This window comes from Theropithecus gelada, chromosome 8, assembly GCF_003255815.1.
Source record: "Theropithecus gelada isolate Dixy chromosome 8, Tgel_1.0, whole genome shotgun sequence".
NCBI classification, from domain to species: domain Eukaryota; kingdom Metazoa; phylum Chordata; class Mammalia; order Primates; family Cercopithecidae; genus Theropithecus; species Theropithecus gelada.
The window spans coordinates 101425831-101440223 of NC_037676.1; the positions used below are offsets into that span (position 1 = coordinate 101425831).

The 14393-nt window shown below is 35.4% G+C and overlaps 1 protein-coding gene across 1 annotated transcript in view; it reads left to right on the forward strand.

Annotated features, from left to right (window-relative positions):
- The window catches only part of VPS13B (vacuolar protein sorting 13 homolog B), an 858817-nt gene that overhangs the window by 87903 nt on the left and 756521 nt on the right, over window positions 1–14393 (forward strand). Inside the window, exons 8-12 of the mRNA XM_025394335.1 lie at window positions 1059–1154; window positions 1443–1565; window positions 2023–2160; window positions 3096–3183; window positions 10055–10246. Coding sequence (XP_025250120.1) covers window positions 1059–1154; window positions 1443–1565; window positions 2023–2160; window positions 3096–3183; window positions 10055–10246 — 637 coding nt within the window. The remainder of the gene's footprint in view (window positions 1–1058; window positions 1155–1442; window positions 1566–2022; window positions 2161–3095; window positions 3184–10054; window positions 10247–14393) is intronic.

Genomic DNA, 14393 nt, shown 5'->3' on the forward strand with positions numbered 1-14393 from the left:
CACTAAGCTTAATCATTTCTAGCTTTTGATTTAAAGTGAGAGACAGGGACTCTTCCTTTCACTTAAATACTTAGACCATTGTAATATTACTAATTAGCCTAATTTCAATATTGTTGTGTCTCAGGAAATAGGGAGGCTCAAGAAGGGAGAGGGGAATGGCTAGACAGTGGAGCAGTCAGAACACACACATTTATTAAGTTCTCAGTCTTAAATGGACATGTTCATGGTGCCCAAAATAATTCCAATAGTACCATCAAAGATTACTGATTACAGATCACCATAACAGATAATAATAATGAAAAATTTTGAATTATTGGGAGAATTACCAAAATGTGACACAGAGACACAAAGTAAGCATGTGCTATTGGGAAAATGGTGCTGACAGACTTGATTAACGCGGGGTTGCTACAGACTTTCAATTGGTAAAAATTGCAGTATCTGTGAAGTGAAATAAAGCAGAGTGCAATACAGTGAGGTTTGCCCCTACTTATCTAGCTGGCCTTCAAAAAGTATCTGTTGCATGATTGAATGAGTCTATGCGATTTAGTAGGAAACATATTTTGAAAAGAATATCCTTCATTCTATTTCCTTCATAGGAACTAGAAAGAGCCTGTTTTAGCTTTTTGCATTTCATCACCACTTTCTTTTTTATTTCAAATAGTGAGAAGTCTTGGAAATGACTGAAACTACACATTGTTGAATGTTTTAGTGAATATAAAATGAACTGAGGTTATACTCTATGTAAATTTTTGGCAGAATACATGAATTATTTTATGAGTATGGGACTGTTATTGCAGATAGCTTTCACTGTTTAAAACAATATTAGGAAGGAGTTTAAAAAGTATTTAAATTCTCTATATATGTTGAGACTAGCATATTCAACCTTTATACCATAGATAATCTGTTACAGCTGTTTTTGTTGCACCTGCTTTCCTGCTTAATAATTAAGTTTCCTGAATCTTAAAATTGGCCTTGTTTTAATCAATTAATCATAACAATGACACTTTATTGCTCTTTAATACTAATTTTGATTTACTTAATATTCTTATATTTCTTAGCTCACAGAAATGCAAGCTGAGAGTAGTTATTACAGTCCACAGAAAGTAAAATCTAAAGAAGTATTGTGTTGGGAACAAGAAGGAACTACAGTTGAGGTAATCTTTCAATATTGAACCTGTATTTTTAAATATTATGTTCTTTGTTTAATATTTTATAAGTATGTGTTTTTATCAGATGTAGTATATTTAAAAATACAAGGAAGATGTTTCTTATTTTAATAGAGTTTACTATCCCTTAGATAGTATAAATAAATAGTATAGAATAAATTTAGAAATGACATACTTCTAAAGATGTTTAACTAATTTAGAGATTCTAAGAGGAAATCCTCTAACATTTTTATTAAATTCAATTTCTTAGTTCTAATATTTCCTTTCCTCTTACAGGCCCTTATGATGGGAGAACCTTTCTTTGATTGCCAGATTGGGTTTGTTGGTTGCAGAGCCATGTGCCTTAAAGGAATTATGGGTGTTAAAGATTTTGAAGAGAATATGAATAGAAGTCAAACTGTAAGTCCCTTACCTCCACCCTTTTTTGGATAGGATATAGGAATAATTAAGTGCTTATTGAAGTGTTTAACCATATGATATCTGTTAGACTATATATATCTCAGGCTTGAGAGAGGAGCTTTACTATTTCTCCCTGTGTTTCCCCTGCAAGAAATTATACAGCTCAGGGGAGTTTAGAAAGTTGGTAGCACCTAACACCTGGACAGTAGTTCCAACTACTTTCTAATTCATGAATGTTTCTTCTTTTTTGTTTATGGCAGTTATTTGGAGTTTCCTTTTGGTTTGTTAAAATATTCTTAGCCAAAATAGTCAATGAAATGGAGTAGCAGCATTCCTTATCTTTCTGTTTTAGTGATTTCTTTTGACTGGTAAATGGGCATCATAAAATCAAGGTTTTATTTTGTTTAAACAGGCTAATGGTGTTTCTTCATGTTATAAATTTTGCATTTGTTTTCAGGAAGCCTGTTTCTTCATTTGTGGTGAAAATTTGAGTACTAAAGGTTTCACATACCTTACAAATTCATTGTTTGATTACCGAAGCCCAGAAAATAATGGTACGCGTGCAGAGTTTATCTTGGATTCAACTCATCATAAGGTCAGAGAATATATATTTGAACCAAATTCTAGGCTATGTTTGGGTGGACACGTTGTGTGAATACTTGTGATTTCTAGCTTTCCTTTCAAATAATACCTTCTGAATGCTAATTGTTTATTAAAACATTTAGAGTGCATTTATACAGCGTGTACATGTAGAAATGTTTGAGGAGTGCACAGAGATCTTTACTTTTATTTAGTATGTAAACATATTTTGCTTATTTATGCCCTGCTTCAAAAATAATCATGGAAAAACATGTTGAATTACCGCTGTTAATTTTTGTTACTTTTAATATGTGGGATTGATGGGAAGAAATGAGGAATTTACCCTTATACTATGTATGTTTCTTAGTATTTTTTAAATGTAAGAATATATTAATATGTTTATGGAATATTAATACATTTATGAAATCAGTTAAAAATTCAGATAATTACCTGAAGATTAGTGCAATAGGATAATTTACATTTTACTCCTTTTTACCAAGATTTACTTTCACTGTTAAAATAATGTTGACTTGCATAGTTGACATACATTTAGAATATTTTAATATATCTTTAGTGTTTGAATTGTTTCATGTAAGTGTATTGAAGTATTTAAGGATTAATTCTACTTGAGAGTATACATTATTAGACAGTTTAGTGATAGTGATAAAGGTCAGGAGTGTACTATCTCGTCTATTGTAGTTATTTATTAACTAGATGTGATTAATAAAGTCAAAATGTCTCATAAAATTATGGATGTCCTTTTTGTGTGGTCTATAATAGATGTAATATTACCTTTCTTAGAAGTAAATTCTTAGAATAACCTCTGTTCTTTTGGTAATCCTTTGTGTTGTTATACATTCTATATAAGGGTATGTGTCTAACCTATCAAGCTTTAAACTCAAAAGTTTCTTTTATACAATGTTTGTTCTGTTTGCATTGCTTCGTTGACAGGAGACATACACTGAGATAGCTGGAATGCAACGGTTTGGGGCTTTTTATATGGATTACCTGTATACAATGGAGAACACTAGTGGCAAAGGTATTGGCTTCTTTCCTTTACGTTTGTCATGTCTTGAACAACTGAAACAAAGCCTTCCTCAGAATCAGTTCGTCCTTGACTGGTTGTACTCTGCTACATAAGATTTACCTCTAGTGCTTTGGGGAGTGGTTTAATTTTAGCGTCACGTTAGAATTGTCTTAGATTCTTGTCATTTCAAATCCGTTCTTTATGTAGCTGATTGAAGACATTTTATATAACCTATTAGAATTAGTTCTCATATGTACCATATATTATGATTCTGATATATCAAATTTTATATTACATTACATTTTTAAAAAGAATAAACCTTTTCTATTCTAAATACATTTTGAAGGTGGTACTAATTTTTAATTAAAAAGAATGTGTTGTATCAATCAGAAAAATAGAAAATCTTCCAGAGACTTTAGATGCATAGATTGTGTTATTTTATTATGTATCTTATTATTGTTTTATTTTATATTTTTTGGAAATAAATGACATTTAAAAAATTTCTCCTTTTTTTTTTTTTTACTTCTATATCAACATATAATGTTGTACTTACTATTTCAGTCTTTTTTATGTTGAAAAGTTAGTGAAGATAGGTTCACTTTTTTTTTGGTGAATTTTTCATGTTTTTAAAAAATGGTTTCAGTATATTAGGTGATATGTTAGGTACAGATGAATACAGTGAAAACCAAAACATTTCCTAAGGAGTCAATAGGTGGTGTTGAACTAGGCATTTAAGTAAATGATTATAATTTAGTTTGCTAAGAAGAGTAATATAGAGAACTAGAAGAAGTGTGGGTAAAAAAAAAAAATGACAGCTTTTGCTTGAGAGGTCGAAACTTCTCAGAGTTGATCTTGAAGTAAATTTGTTTTTGATGAAGAAAGAAGGAAAGAGCAGTAATTTTCTGGCTTCTGCTTTTGGAATGGTTTCTAGATGTTGATGTTTTCATCGGTCAATCCTTAATTTCTTTCCCTAAACTTTCTCCCAAGGTAATTTCATTCTTTTCCATGGATTTAAGTACTTTCCATGTGTTGTTGATACCCAGATTTGCATTTTCTAGTCCAAACTTCTCTAAGATTCAGAATTAAATATCCAGTGCATACTTGACGTTTTTACCTCTGTGTCTGTCTCGGGTATCTCAAAACTGATTTTGTCCAAAATTAAGTTATTAATAAATATTCCTGTGACCACTTACTACCTCTGCTTCTCTATTTTTAGGCTTCTCTTCTTGGAAAATTGTACTATCATCTTCTTGTTGCTCAAGCCAGAAACCTGGGAGTCATCATGACACACTTTTTCCTTCGCTCCTAGCCATCTGGTCCACAGATGATAACAGTGGTATCACTGTTACCATATGGACTAGCATCTAGTTCATAGGTACCATCATCTCTAGGTTCTAATGGCTTTTTTTTTTTTTTTGAGACGGAGTCTCGCTCTGTCGCCCAGGCTGGAGTGCTGTGGCAGGATCTCAGCTCACTGCAAGCTCCGCCTCCCGGGTTTACGCCATTCTCCTGCCTCAGCCTCCCGAGTAGCTGGGACTACAGACGCCCGCCACCTCGCCCGGCTAGTTTTTTGTATTTTTTAGTAGAGACGGGGTTTCACCGTGTTAGCCAGGATGGTCTCGATCTCCTGACCTCGTGATCCACCTGTCTTGGCCTCCCAAAGTGGTGGGATTACAGGCTTGAGCCACCGCGCCCGGCCCTTTTTTTTTTTTTTGACAGAGTTTTGCTCTGTTGCTCAGAGTGCAGTGGCATGATCTCGGCTCACTGCAACTTCTGCCTCCTGGGTTCAAGCGATTCTCATGCCTCAGCCTCCTAAGTGGCTGGGACTACAGGCGTGTGTTACCATGCCTGGCTAATTTTTGTATTTTTAGTTGAGACGGGGTTTTGCCATGTTGGCCAGGCTGGACTTGAACTCCTAATCTCAAGTGATCCGTCCACCTTGGCTTCCCAAAGTGCTGGGATTACAGGCATGAGCCACCACACCCAGTTAGGTTCTAAAGCTTTCTTACTGGTCTTCCTGCTTTCACTGTAGTCCTATAGTTTCTACTGCAATCACAGGATTTAATTCTCTGCTGACAATTTTCATGGGCCTGACATTGATTTATTTAAAAACAAAATTTAAATAGTTTACTAGATTCTGGTCTTGAGTTACTTGGTGGATAGTGGTAACTATTAAGAAAGCTAGATAAGAAAGGAAAATTTTTGGAGGGAAAGATGAGTTTTGAGATAACTGTGGGCATTGAAGTGTGAATATTCCTTAGCTAATTATATATATGAAAGTGCAACTCAGAAGTCTTATGTTCTAATAGTGTTGCAAATTATTATAGTGTTGTAGTTGCCACTTGTAAGCTGGTAGGTTTCCTCTTGTTCAATATAATGTCTTATGCATGTGCTGTGGATTCCATATCTTGTGAGGAGGTGGAATATCTAGTAGTCACCTTTCAAGCAAAGGAAACCTAGCACAGAACATCTTTATTTGTATATATGCCTCTCCTGCAGTTTTTAAAAGATAGAAACATGATTTATGTTTGTTAGATTGTTTATATATTACTTCTGAGAAGCCAGTAGTTTGTTAACTTTGGGGTTTTTCATATTTTTCACTTCCATGAATAGCATACAGTGTTACAGATATCATAGTCCTTAACTTTTAAAACAAAATATTGGAATATTACACATGTACAGAACAGCAAAGAATTTAAAACTGAACACCTGTGTATTCTCCATGCACACCAAGAAATAGGACATTGTTAGTATCCAGTAAGCCTCCTATGTGTTTCTTTTCTACCACACTCTTCCTCCTTTACTGGAGGAGACTGCTGTTTTGAGATTTGTGAGAACCACTGTCTTGCTTTTGGTTTGCCGCTTATGCATCTACTTTCTTAATTTTGCAAACTGAGTTTTTTTGGGGGGGGAGAGGGTGGAAACAATAAAATAATAAAATTCCACTGTTAATTTGTGAATGTCAAATATACTTTAAAATATGTTAATTCATTCAAATAATTGTTAATTTATTGCTTGCTTTTTAGGTAACTGTGTTTATATGTTTATGTTTCTCATTATGAATCCATATTTACTTATAGGATGATGATGATCATGGTGATAATAATAGCTAATTTTTATTGATTTTAAATGTAAGACTCTAAGTGTTTTACAGTATTAGCTTATTTAATTCTCATATCCCTATAAGGTAGGTAAAATTATCCCCATTTAAAGATGAGGAAATAGCAAACCCAATACAAGTAAAGTAACAAGGACCAAGGTCATACATAGTATGTGGGATTTGAACCCAACCTATCCAGCTCTAGAGCCTACATTCATAACTACTCTGTTGATATTTCTTTCTTTCTTTCTTTTTTTTTTTTTTTTGAGACCGAGTCTTGCTCTGTTGCCCAGGCTGGAGTGCAGTGGTGCAATCTCTGCTCACTGCAAGCTCCGCCGCCCAGGTTCATGCCATTCTTCTGCCTCAGCCTCCCAAGTAGCTGGGATTACAGGCACCCCCTACCATGCCCGGCTAACTTTTTGTATTTTTAGTAAAGATGGGGTTTCTCCGTGTTAGCCAGGATGGTCTCGATCTCCTGACCTCATGATCCGCCCGCTTTGGACTCCCAAAGTGCTGGGATTACAGGCGTGAGCCACTGTGCCCAGCTTTCTGTTGATATTTCTTTCTTTCTTGGCTTACCTGAAACAAGAAATTCGTAGAATTTTAAGTATTAATGAACTAGGAAAAGCAGTGAGTTCCTATAAGAGGATACTTGTAAATACTTAAAAAAAAAAACTTTATGTAAAACTCTTGTTTTTTTGTGACAACTTTTTTTTTTGTTTCTATGGTCTACATTATCAAAAAGTGCCCTAAATTTTATCTAAGTAAATATCTAAACACATACTGAGTCAATATTTTTACAAAGTTTGTAGTGAATCCTGATAGTTTGAAGGTGGATTTGATTTTGTATATTTTAAGTAAGTTCATGATAGTATTCTAAGTAATGTAAGAAACTAGTCCAGGCACGGTGGCTCACACCTGTAATCCCAGCACTTTGGGAGGCTGAGGTGGGCAGACCATGAGGTCAGGAGTTTGAGACCAGCTTGGACAACATGGTGAAACCCCTTCTCTACTAAATATACAAAAATTAGTTGGGGATGGTGGCAGATGCCTGTAATCCCAGCTACTTGGGAGGCTGAGGCAAGAGAATCACTTGAAACTGGAAGGTGGAGATTGCAGTGAGCTGAGATCACACCACTGCACTCCAGCCTGGGCAATAAGAGTGAAACTCCGTCTCAAATAAAAAAAAAAAAAAGAAAGAAAAGAAACTAGTAAATACAGTAATAAAGGAAGCTTATATTATTTATTTTTCTTGTAATAAATGATATAATAGTACCTTGTTCACATTATACTATGGCATATAAATAAAGATTAAGTTTCCTGTGCTACTATTTCACACTGATGATAAGCTGCTGCTGCTGCTTCTCTTCTTCTCCTCCTTCTCCTCCTCCTTTCTTCTTGCTGCTGCTGCTTCCTCCCCCTCCTCCGCTTTCTCCCCTTCCTCCCCTTCCCCCCTCCTCCCCTTTCTCCCCTTCCTCATCTTCCCTCTCCTCCCCCTCCTTCTCCTCGTCCTCCTCCTCCTCCTCCTCCTCCTTTTCTGTGAGTATACTTTATGTAGTCATTTTTCTTTACAACTGAAACTCTGGAAAAATCAACATCTTTTCCCCATGAGCTTCTTATAGACACCAGTAAAAGTTTGAACTTTGTGTTCCACAAGATAAGCATCTTCTGACAATTATTTTATTTTTTTTTATGGTACTTGAAAGCAAGTGATGTTTTAAAAAGTAAATTGAAACATTTGTTCTTAATATAATTATGTAAATATTTGTTATTGTTGCAATGACTACCTTTCTAGTCTTTTCTGTTTAAGGGGGTTATTACAGATGTTATGGATCCTAAAGTAGATAGCTGAAATTGTAATGTACAATAGGAAGATTTTAGAGATAACTAATTTTAGAGATACAATAGGAGATAAATCTGAAACAATTAAGTTATTGAATTGAAGGGCAAGAGTTGAGAGAGTCTTGACTCTTAATAAGAGCAGCCAAACATTCAGGGAGCTGGATTGGCCAGATGCATGAAAGGTGGGCACAAGTAAATAGCTGAAAATATATGGCTAAAAGCCAGTTATGTTTTTACATTTCAGACAAGCCATTGGTATCTAAATTTAAACTGCATTATATTCAGTTTTCATTATGGGGGGCATTGGCCTCTATTATTTTAGAGACAATTTGGTGTCTAAAAGAAGAGTCTTTTTATATAGTGACATTGTTTAGGAAGCCTGTTATCCCTAAAGGACCCATAGCAGGGCATTTTTCTTGCTTTTTGAATATTTTGATTTGTAACCGAAGTTCTTCTACCTTTAAGTTACCTCATTCTGTCTTACACGTAACTCTAGAAATGTAATGGTTTCAGCTATGAAAAGTAATGGTTTTGATGTGAATTGTAAGTTATTTATACCTAATTCCTAATGTGAGTCAGTATTGATCATACATCTTTTAAAATATGTATAAGATTAACATTGTATGTTTTATTTGATGTGACATTTAAATCTATGGGCTTACAGAGTTTTAGTTGTATTATGTAGTCAAACTTTAAAATAATCTTTGCACTGAGTCATCTGGTTAAAAATATGTGAGTAATAAATCTAATTAAATTTTGGCTGGGCACGGTGGCTCACGCCTGTAATCCCAACACTTTGGGAGGCCGAGGCGGGTGGATCACGAGGTCAGGAGATCGAGACCATCCTGGCTAACATGGTGAAACCCCGTCTCTACTAAAAATACAAAAAACTAGCCGGGCGTGGTGGCGGGCGCCTGTAGTCCCAGCTACTCGGAGGCTGAGGCGGGAGAATGGCGTGAACCCGGGAGGTGGAGCTTGCAGTGAGCCGAGATGATGCCACACTGCGCTCGAGCCTGGGCGACTGAGACTCTGTCTCAAAAAAAGAAAAAACAACTAATTAATTTTTGTTCATGTGATGAAGACTAAAGATTGAACTATACTCTTTTGCATGAAATAATGGAAATGTATTTTTGTATAGAAGTATGAGAAGGTATAGATATAAAAGTTTTGTGTATAAGTAGGCCTTTCTAGTTTCTAAAGGTAATTAAATCCTGGAAAAATCTTTCTTCTTTTTGTCTGAATAAACAAAATGCATTATAAATTAAAAATCATTTTTATCACTTATAATAATGGATTCATGTGTACAAAAAAACTCTCATATAAGAGGTTGTACATGTTAGATAATGACACATGCCTATAGGTGGGGCTAATATCTTATTTAGAAAACAGTGTATGAGGAGATGAGGAATCTAGGAAGTAGGATTCTGTACCATGGAACATTGCCATAATGAATTTATTCTAGGAAAAGTTCAAAGCATGTAATACCTACTGTTCATTTCCATAGTCATTATAAAACTCTTAAGGCACCCTGTGATCATGTTACTTAAATAACCCAATTTTCAATAGACTTTGTAAGGTAAATTAGTAAAATGGAGTTTCCTCCAAAGTATACCCTCTCAGTCAATGCATGTTGTGTATAGAATTACTAGATACAAGTCAATTAGGTTTTGCAGAATAATTTTCTAAGAATGACAGTTTTGATTTTATATTGCTCGTTATAATATTAAATAACAGGAATAACTTTTAATGAATTGCTTTTTGTCAGTAATTTATTATATGCATAAAGAAATACACATCGGCCGGGCTGTCTGTATGCAGCTGATTGGGAATTTGTTTTAAGGCGTTAGGCTACAAGCTATAAAAATGAGATAAGAGTGATCTTAAAATATATACTTGGTATATCCAATTGATGCTTAAAATATAAATTTTGACTTCTTTTAGGTTCCACAAATCAACAAGACTTTTCTTCAGGGAAAAGTGAAGATTTGGGAACAGTTCAGGAGAAGTCCACCAAAAGCCTTGTTATAGGTCCTCTTGATTTTCGTTTGGATAGCAGTGCGGTGCATAGGATTTTGAAAATGATTGTGTGTGCCTTGGAACATGAATATGAACCATATAGCAGGCTAAAATCAGGTTTGTTTCTGGATTAATTCTGAATCTATTGACATTTGTTTTGAATAATTATATAATGCAATTTGTGTTGTCTTGCTAACTTTACCTTTTTAGTGTAATTTGCCTGTTTGCAAGGACTTTGATATATGTAGCTGTTTATTTAAGGAATAAACTTGTGTGTAGAAGTTGGAGAGGTCAAGATTTGAAAGTTATTGCACAAGTACTTTATTTGCCAGTATTTGTCAGTATTGTATTGCTATACCTTTTTTAAACTTTTTCTAGTGGATACTTGTAAATATGACTATTTTGTTTTCACATTAATGGATTGTAAGGAGCCAGATATAAAGTTGGGCTCTAAATACACAAATTTAACATTCAAGAAAACTTAGGCACTACTGGTTTTAAAAAAATTGCTGTACAACTAATTTTTTATACATGGTAGATAGCTATGGTTGTCATCGTTTCATAAAATACAAATTCCTTTTTAAAGAAGTAAAGCAATTCTAGAGTAGAGCATAATAGTGTAATGAGGAAGTATAACATAATGAAGAACTCACCCTGTGGAGTCAGACTATGGTTTAAAATTTGACCCTCACTTCTTAGTATCCTTAAGAAATTTAATTAACATCTTTGATACTTCATTTCTCTGTCTCCATAATAAGTTTAGTTATTGTGACAGAGATGGCTAATTGTCTCCTCAATATCCAGTTTTTTTTCACAGTAATAGAAATTTCTGTAACAGAAATAAAGACTATACATTTAAGGGATAGTCGTATGACTAGGTTCTGTCTACTGGGATGGGAGCAGAACTTTATGTGATGTTTTGGGCTATGACTTTAAAAGCAAAAGAGCATGCCTGCCTTCTTTTCTTCTCTTCTTTCTTCTGGCTGGAAAGTGAATACAATGATATGGGCTGGACCTGCCATTTTAGATTCTGAAATTAAGGCTGCATACTGAGGATGATAGAGTAGCAAGATAAAGAGCACCTAGGTCCTCAGTACTGTGATGGCACCATGTCAGCCCTGGATACTTTAGACTCAGATTGTTTCACAAAAGAAATAAGGGCTGAGCATGGTCACTCATATCTGTAATCCCAGTAGTTAGGGAGGCCAAGGCGGGAGGATTGCTCGAGCCCAGGAGTTTGAGACCATCTTGGACAACATGGCAAGACCCTGTCTCTACAAAAGATTTAAAAAAAAAAAAAATTAGCTGGGTGTGGTGGCATGAGCCTGTGGTCCCTGGGCCGAGGAGGGAGGATTGCTTGAGCCTGAAAGGTTGAGGCTGCAGTGAGCTGTGATTGTGCCACTGTGCTCCAGCCTGGCCAACACAAGACCCTGTCTCAAAAAAAAAAAAAAAAAAAAAGCTTCTCTTTTTGTTAAAATTTCTATTACTTTACTTTTGTCCCAGCAACTTTACTGTTATCTTAAATGATACACTGATAGGATCTACTTCCAATGATTGTTCTGAGCACTAAATGAGATAGTGCATGTAAAAGCACTTAACACAGTGTACAGTAAGTGCTTGACACATTCATGCATTCGTTTATTGTACCTTACTTGAATGCCTACCCTGTGCCAGATGTTCTTTATGTGCTAGGATAGTATAGCAAACAAGACATACAAAGCCTTTGGTCTCATGGAGCTCATATCCTCATGGGGTAGACAAATAGTAAACAAGTAAAAATATCATTTCAGTCATTGATAAATACTAGAGAAGAAAAATAAAAAAGTTTGAGGAAGAGTGCTTGAAACAGAAGGAGGGGAGAGCTGTTTTAGTAGGGACTTTAGGAAAGTTTTCTCTGGAGAGTTTATATGTGAGCTAACTTGTGAATGATGTAAGGGAGTGAATCATGCATGTATTTGTGAAAAGAACGTTTTATGTAGACAAGTGCAAGAGCCTTGAGGTAGGAACAGTTTTGGCAGTATACAGGGATACAAACAGACTAGAATAGCTGAAGCACAATAAATGTTTGTAAGTCACAGAGGTAGACATCAATCACCCTGTCGGGTTTTAGGGACCATGCAGTCTGGATTTTATTCTAAATGTGATGGGAACTCATTGGTAAGTTTTAACTTATTATTTTAATATTAACTTATTATTAACTTATTATTTTAATAGTAAATAGTATGGTTGGCATATGTTTTCATTTAAAAATTTTAGGTTTTCCTAGTTTTACTTGTACTCATTTGTGTGTATGTGTATTAAGTTGTATACAATTTCATCACCTTTGTAGGTTTGTGTGTTCACTACCATGGTCAAGAAAGTGAACAGTTCCAATACCACAAGGATCTGGCGTGTTGCTCTCTTACAACCACACCCACTTCCCTACCATGTTCCTTTCTCCTCCCTCTTTTCCAGGGGCTAGGGATAACATTTCTAAAATTTTGTCATTTCAAAAATGTTAAATAAGTGACATCATACAGTATGTAAGCTTTTGAGGTTGACTTATTTTGCTGAGCATAATTCTCTGGAGACTCATTCAAGTTGTTGCATGTATCAGTAGTTTGTTTCTTTTCCAGCTGAGTAATATTCCCTTGTATACATATACTACAGTTTGTTAATTCCCTCACTTATGGAACAATATTTGGGATTACTCTAGTTTTGGGCTATTACAAATAATGCTGCTCTGAACAGTTGTGTACTGGTTTTTGTGTGAACATTTCTTCAGGATAAATGCCTAGGTGTGCAATTGCTGGGTCATAGGGTAGTTGCATGTTTATTATTTTTTTTTCAAGAAACTACCAAGCTGTTTTCAGGAGTGGCCATACCATTTTACATCCCTATCCAATGATGACTGTGTGATCCAGCTTCTTTACATCTTCCCAGCATTTTGTTTTGTCACTGTTTTTTATTTTAGCCATTCTGATAGATGTGTAGTTTTAATTAGCAATCTGCCATCTCATTGTGGTTTTAAAGTTGTGTTTCCTTATTGGCTAATTATGTTGAACATCTTTTTATGTGCTTATTTGCCATTTTTATTTCTTCAGTGAACTGCATATGTCTTTTGCTCATTTAAAAAATTGGGTTAGTCTAAAAGTTTTAATGTTTTTCATTTTATGCTGAAGTATGTCATCACTTTGAATTAATTTTTTACTTAAGGAGTGAGGTTTAGATAGGGGTTTATTTATGTGTCTTTGAATTTTCAGTTGCACCAGCACCATCCTTTCTTTACCGAACTGGTTTTGTACCTTTGTCAAAAATCAATTGAGCATATTTGTGTGGGTCTGTTTCTCAGTCCTCTAGTTTGTTTTCAGTTAGTAGACCTATGATCTTTCCCACTGTCAGTACCATGCTTACTTAATTACTGTAACTCTGTGGTAAACCTCTATATTGGAGGGAGAAGTTACTCATTTTGGTTTTGAAGGAACATTTGCTTAGGTTAGAAATAACCTCATTATAACTTTCATTTACATGTATCTCTAATGGAATGTTGGGTTGGCTGTTTCGTTTTGTTTTTGTTTTGAGATGGGGTCTCGCTTTGTCAACGAGGCTGGAATACAGTGGTGTGATCATGGCTCACTGTAGCCTTGATATCCTAAAATCCAGTGAGTCTCCTGCCTCAGCCTCCTGAGTTGCTGGGACCATAGATGTGCACCTCCATGCCCAGCTAATCTTTTTTTTTTTGTAGAGATGAAGTCTTACTATGTTGCCCAGGCTTATCTTGAACTCCTGGGCTCAAATAATCCTGCCTTGGCCTCCCAAAGCCCTGGGATTATAGGCATGAACCACTGTGCTGGCCCTTGATTCTTTTAATATAGATCTACTATTTATTTTTCTCATGTAAAAGTACAAGTTGGTCATTATTCCAGGGAGATTGTTTTATGGGATTGTCTTAGACCCAGATTCCTTCTGTTTTATTGTTCTGCCAACGCCAGAGATATGCCATATATACATGGTCAATTATTGGGTCACCATTATAGTGTGTAATTTTAATCAGGAGGAAGGGGGAACAAGAGCATAAAGGAAGGTATGTAGTTTTATTTATTTATTTATTTAAGAAGTAGTCTTGCTCTGTTGCCCGGGCTGGAGTGCAGTGGCACGATCTCGGCTCACTGCAACCTCTGTCTCCCGGGTTCAAGACATTCTTCTGCCTCAGCCTCCTGAGTAGCTGGGATTACAGGCGGCTGCCACCATGCCCAGCTAATTTTTGTATTTTTAGTACAGATGG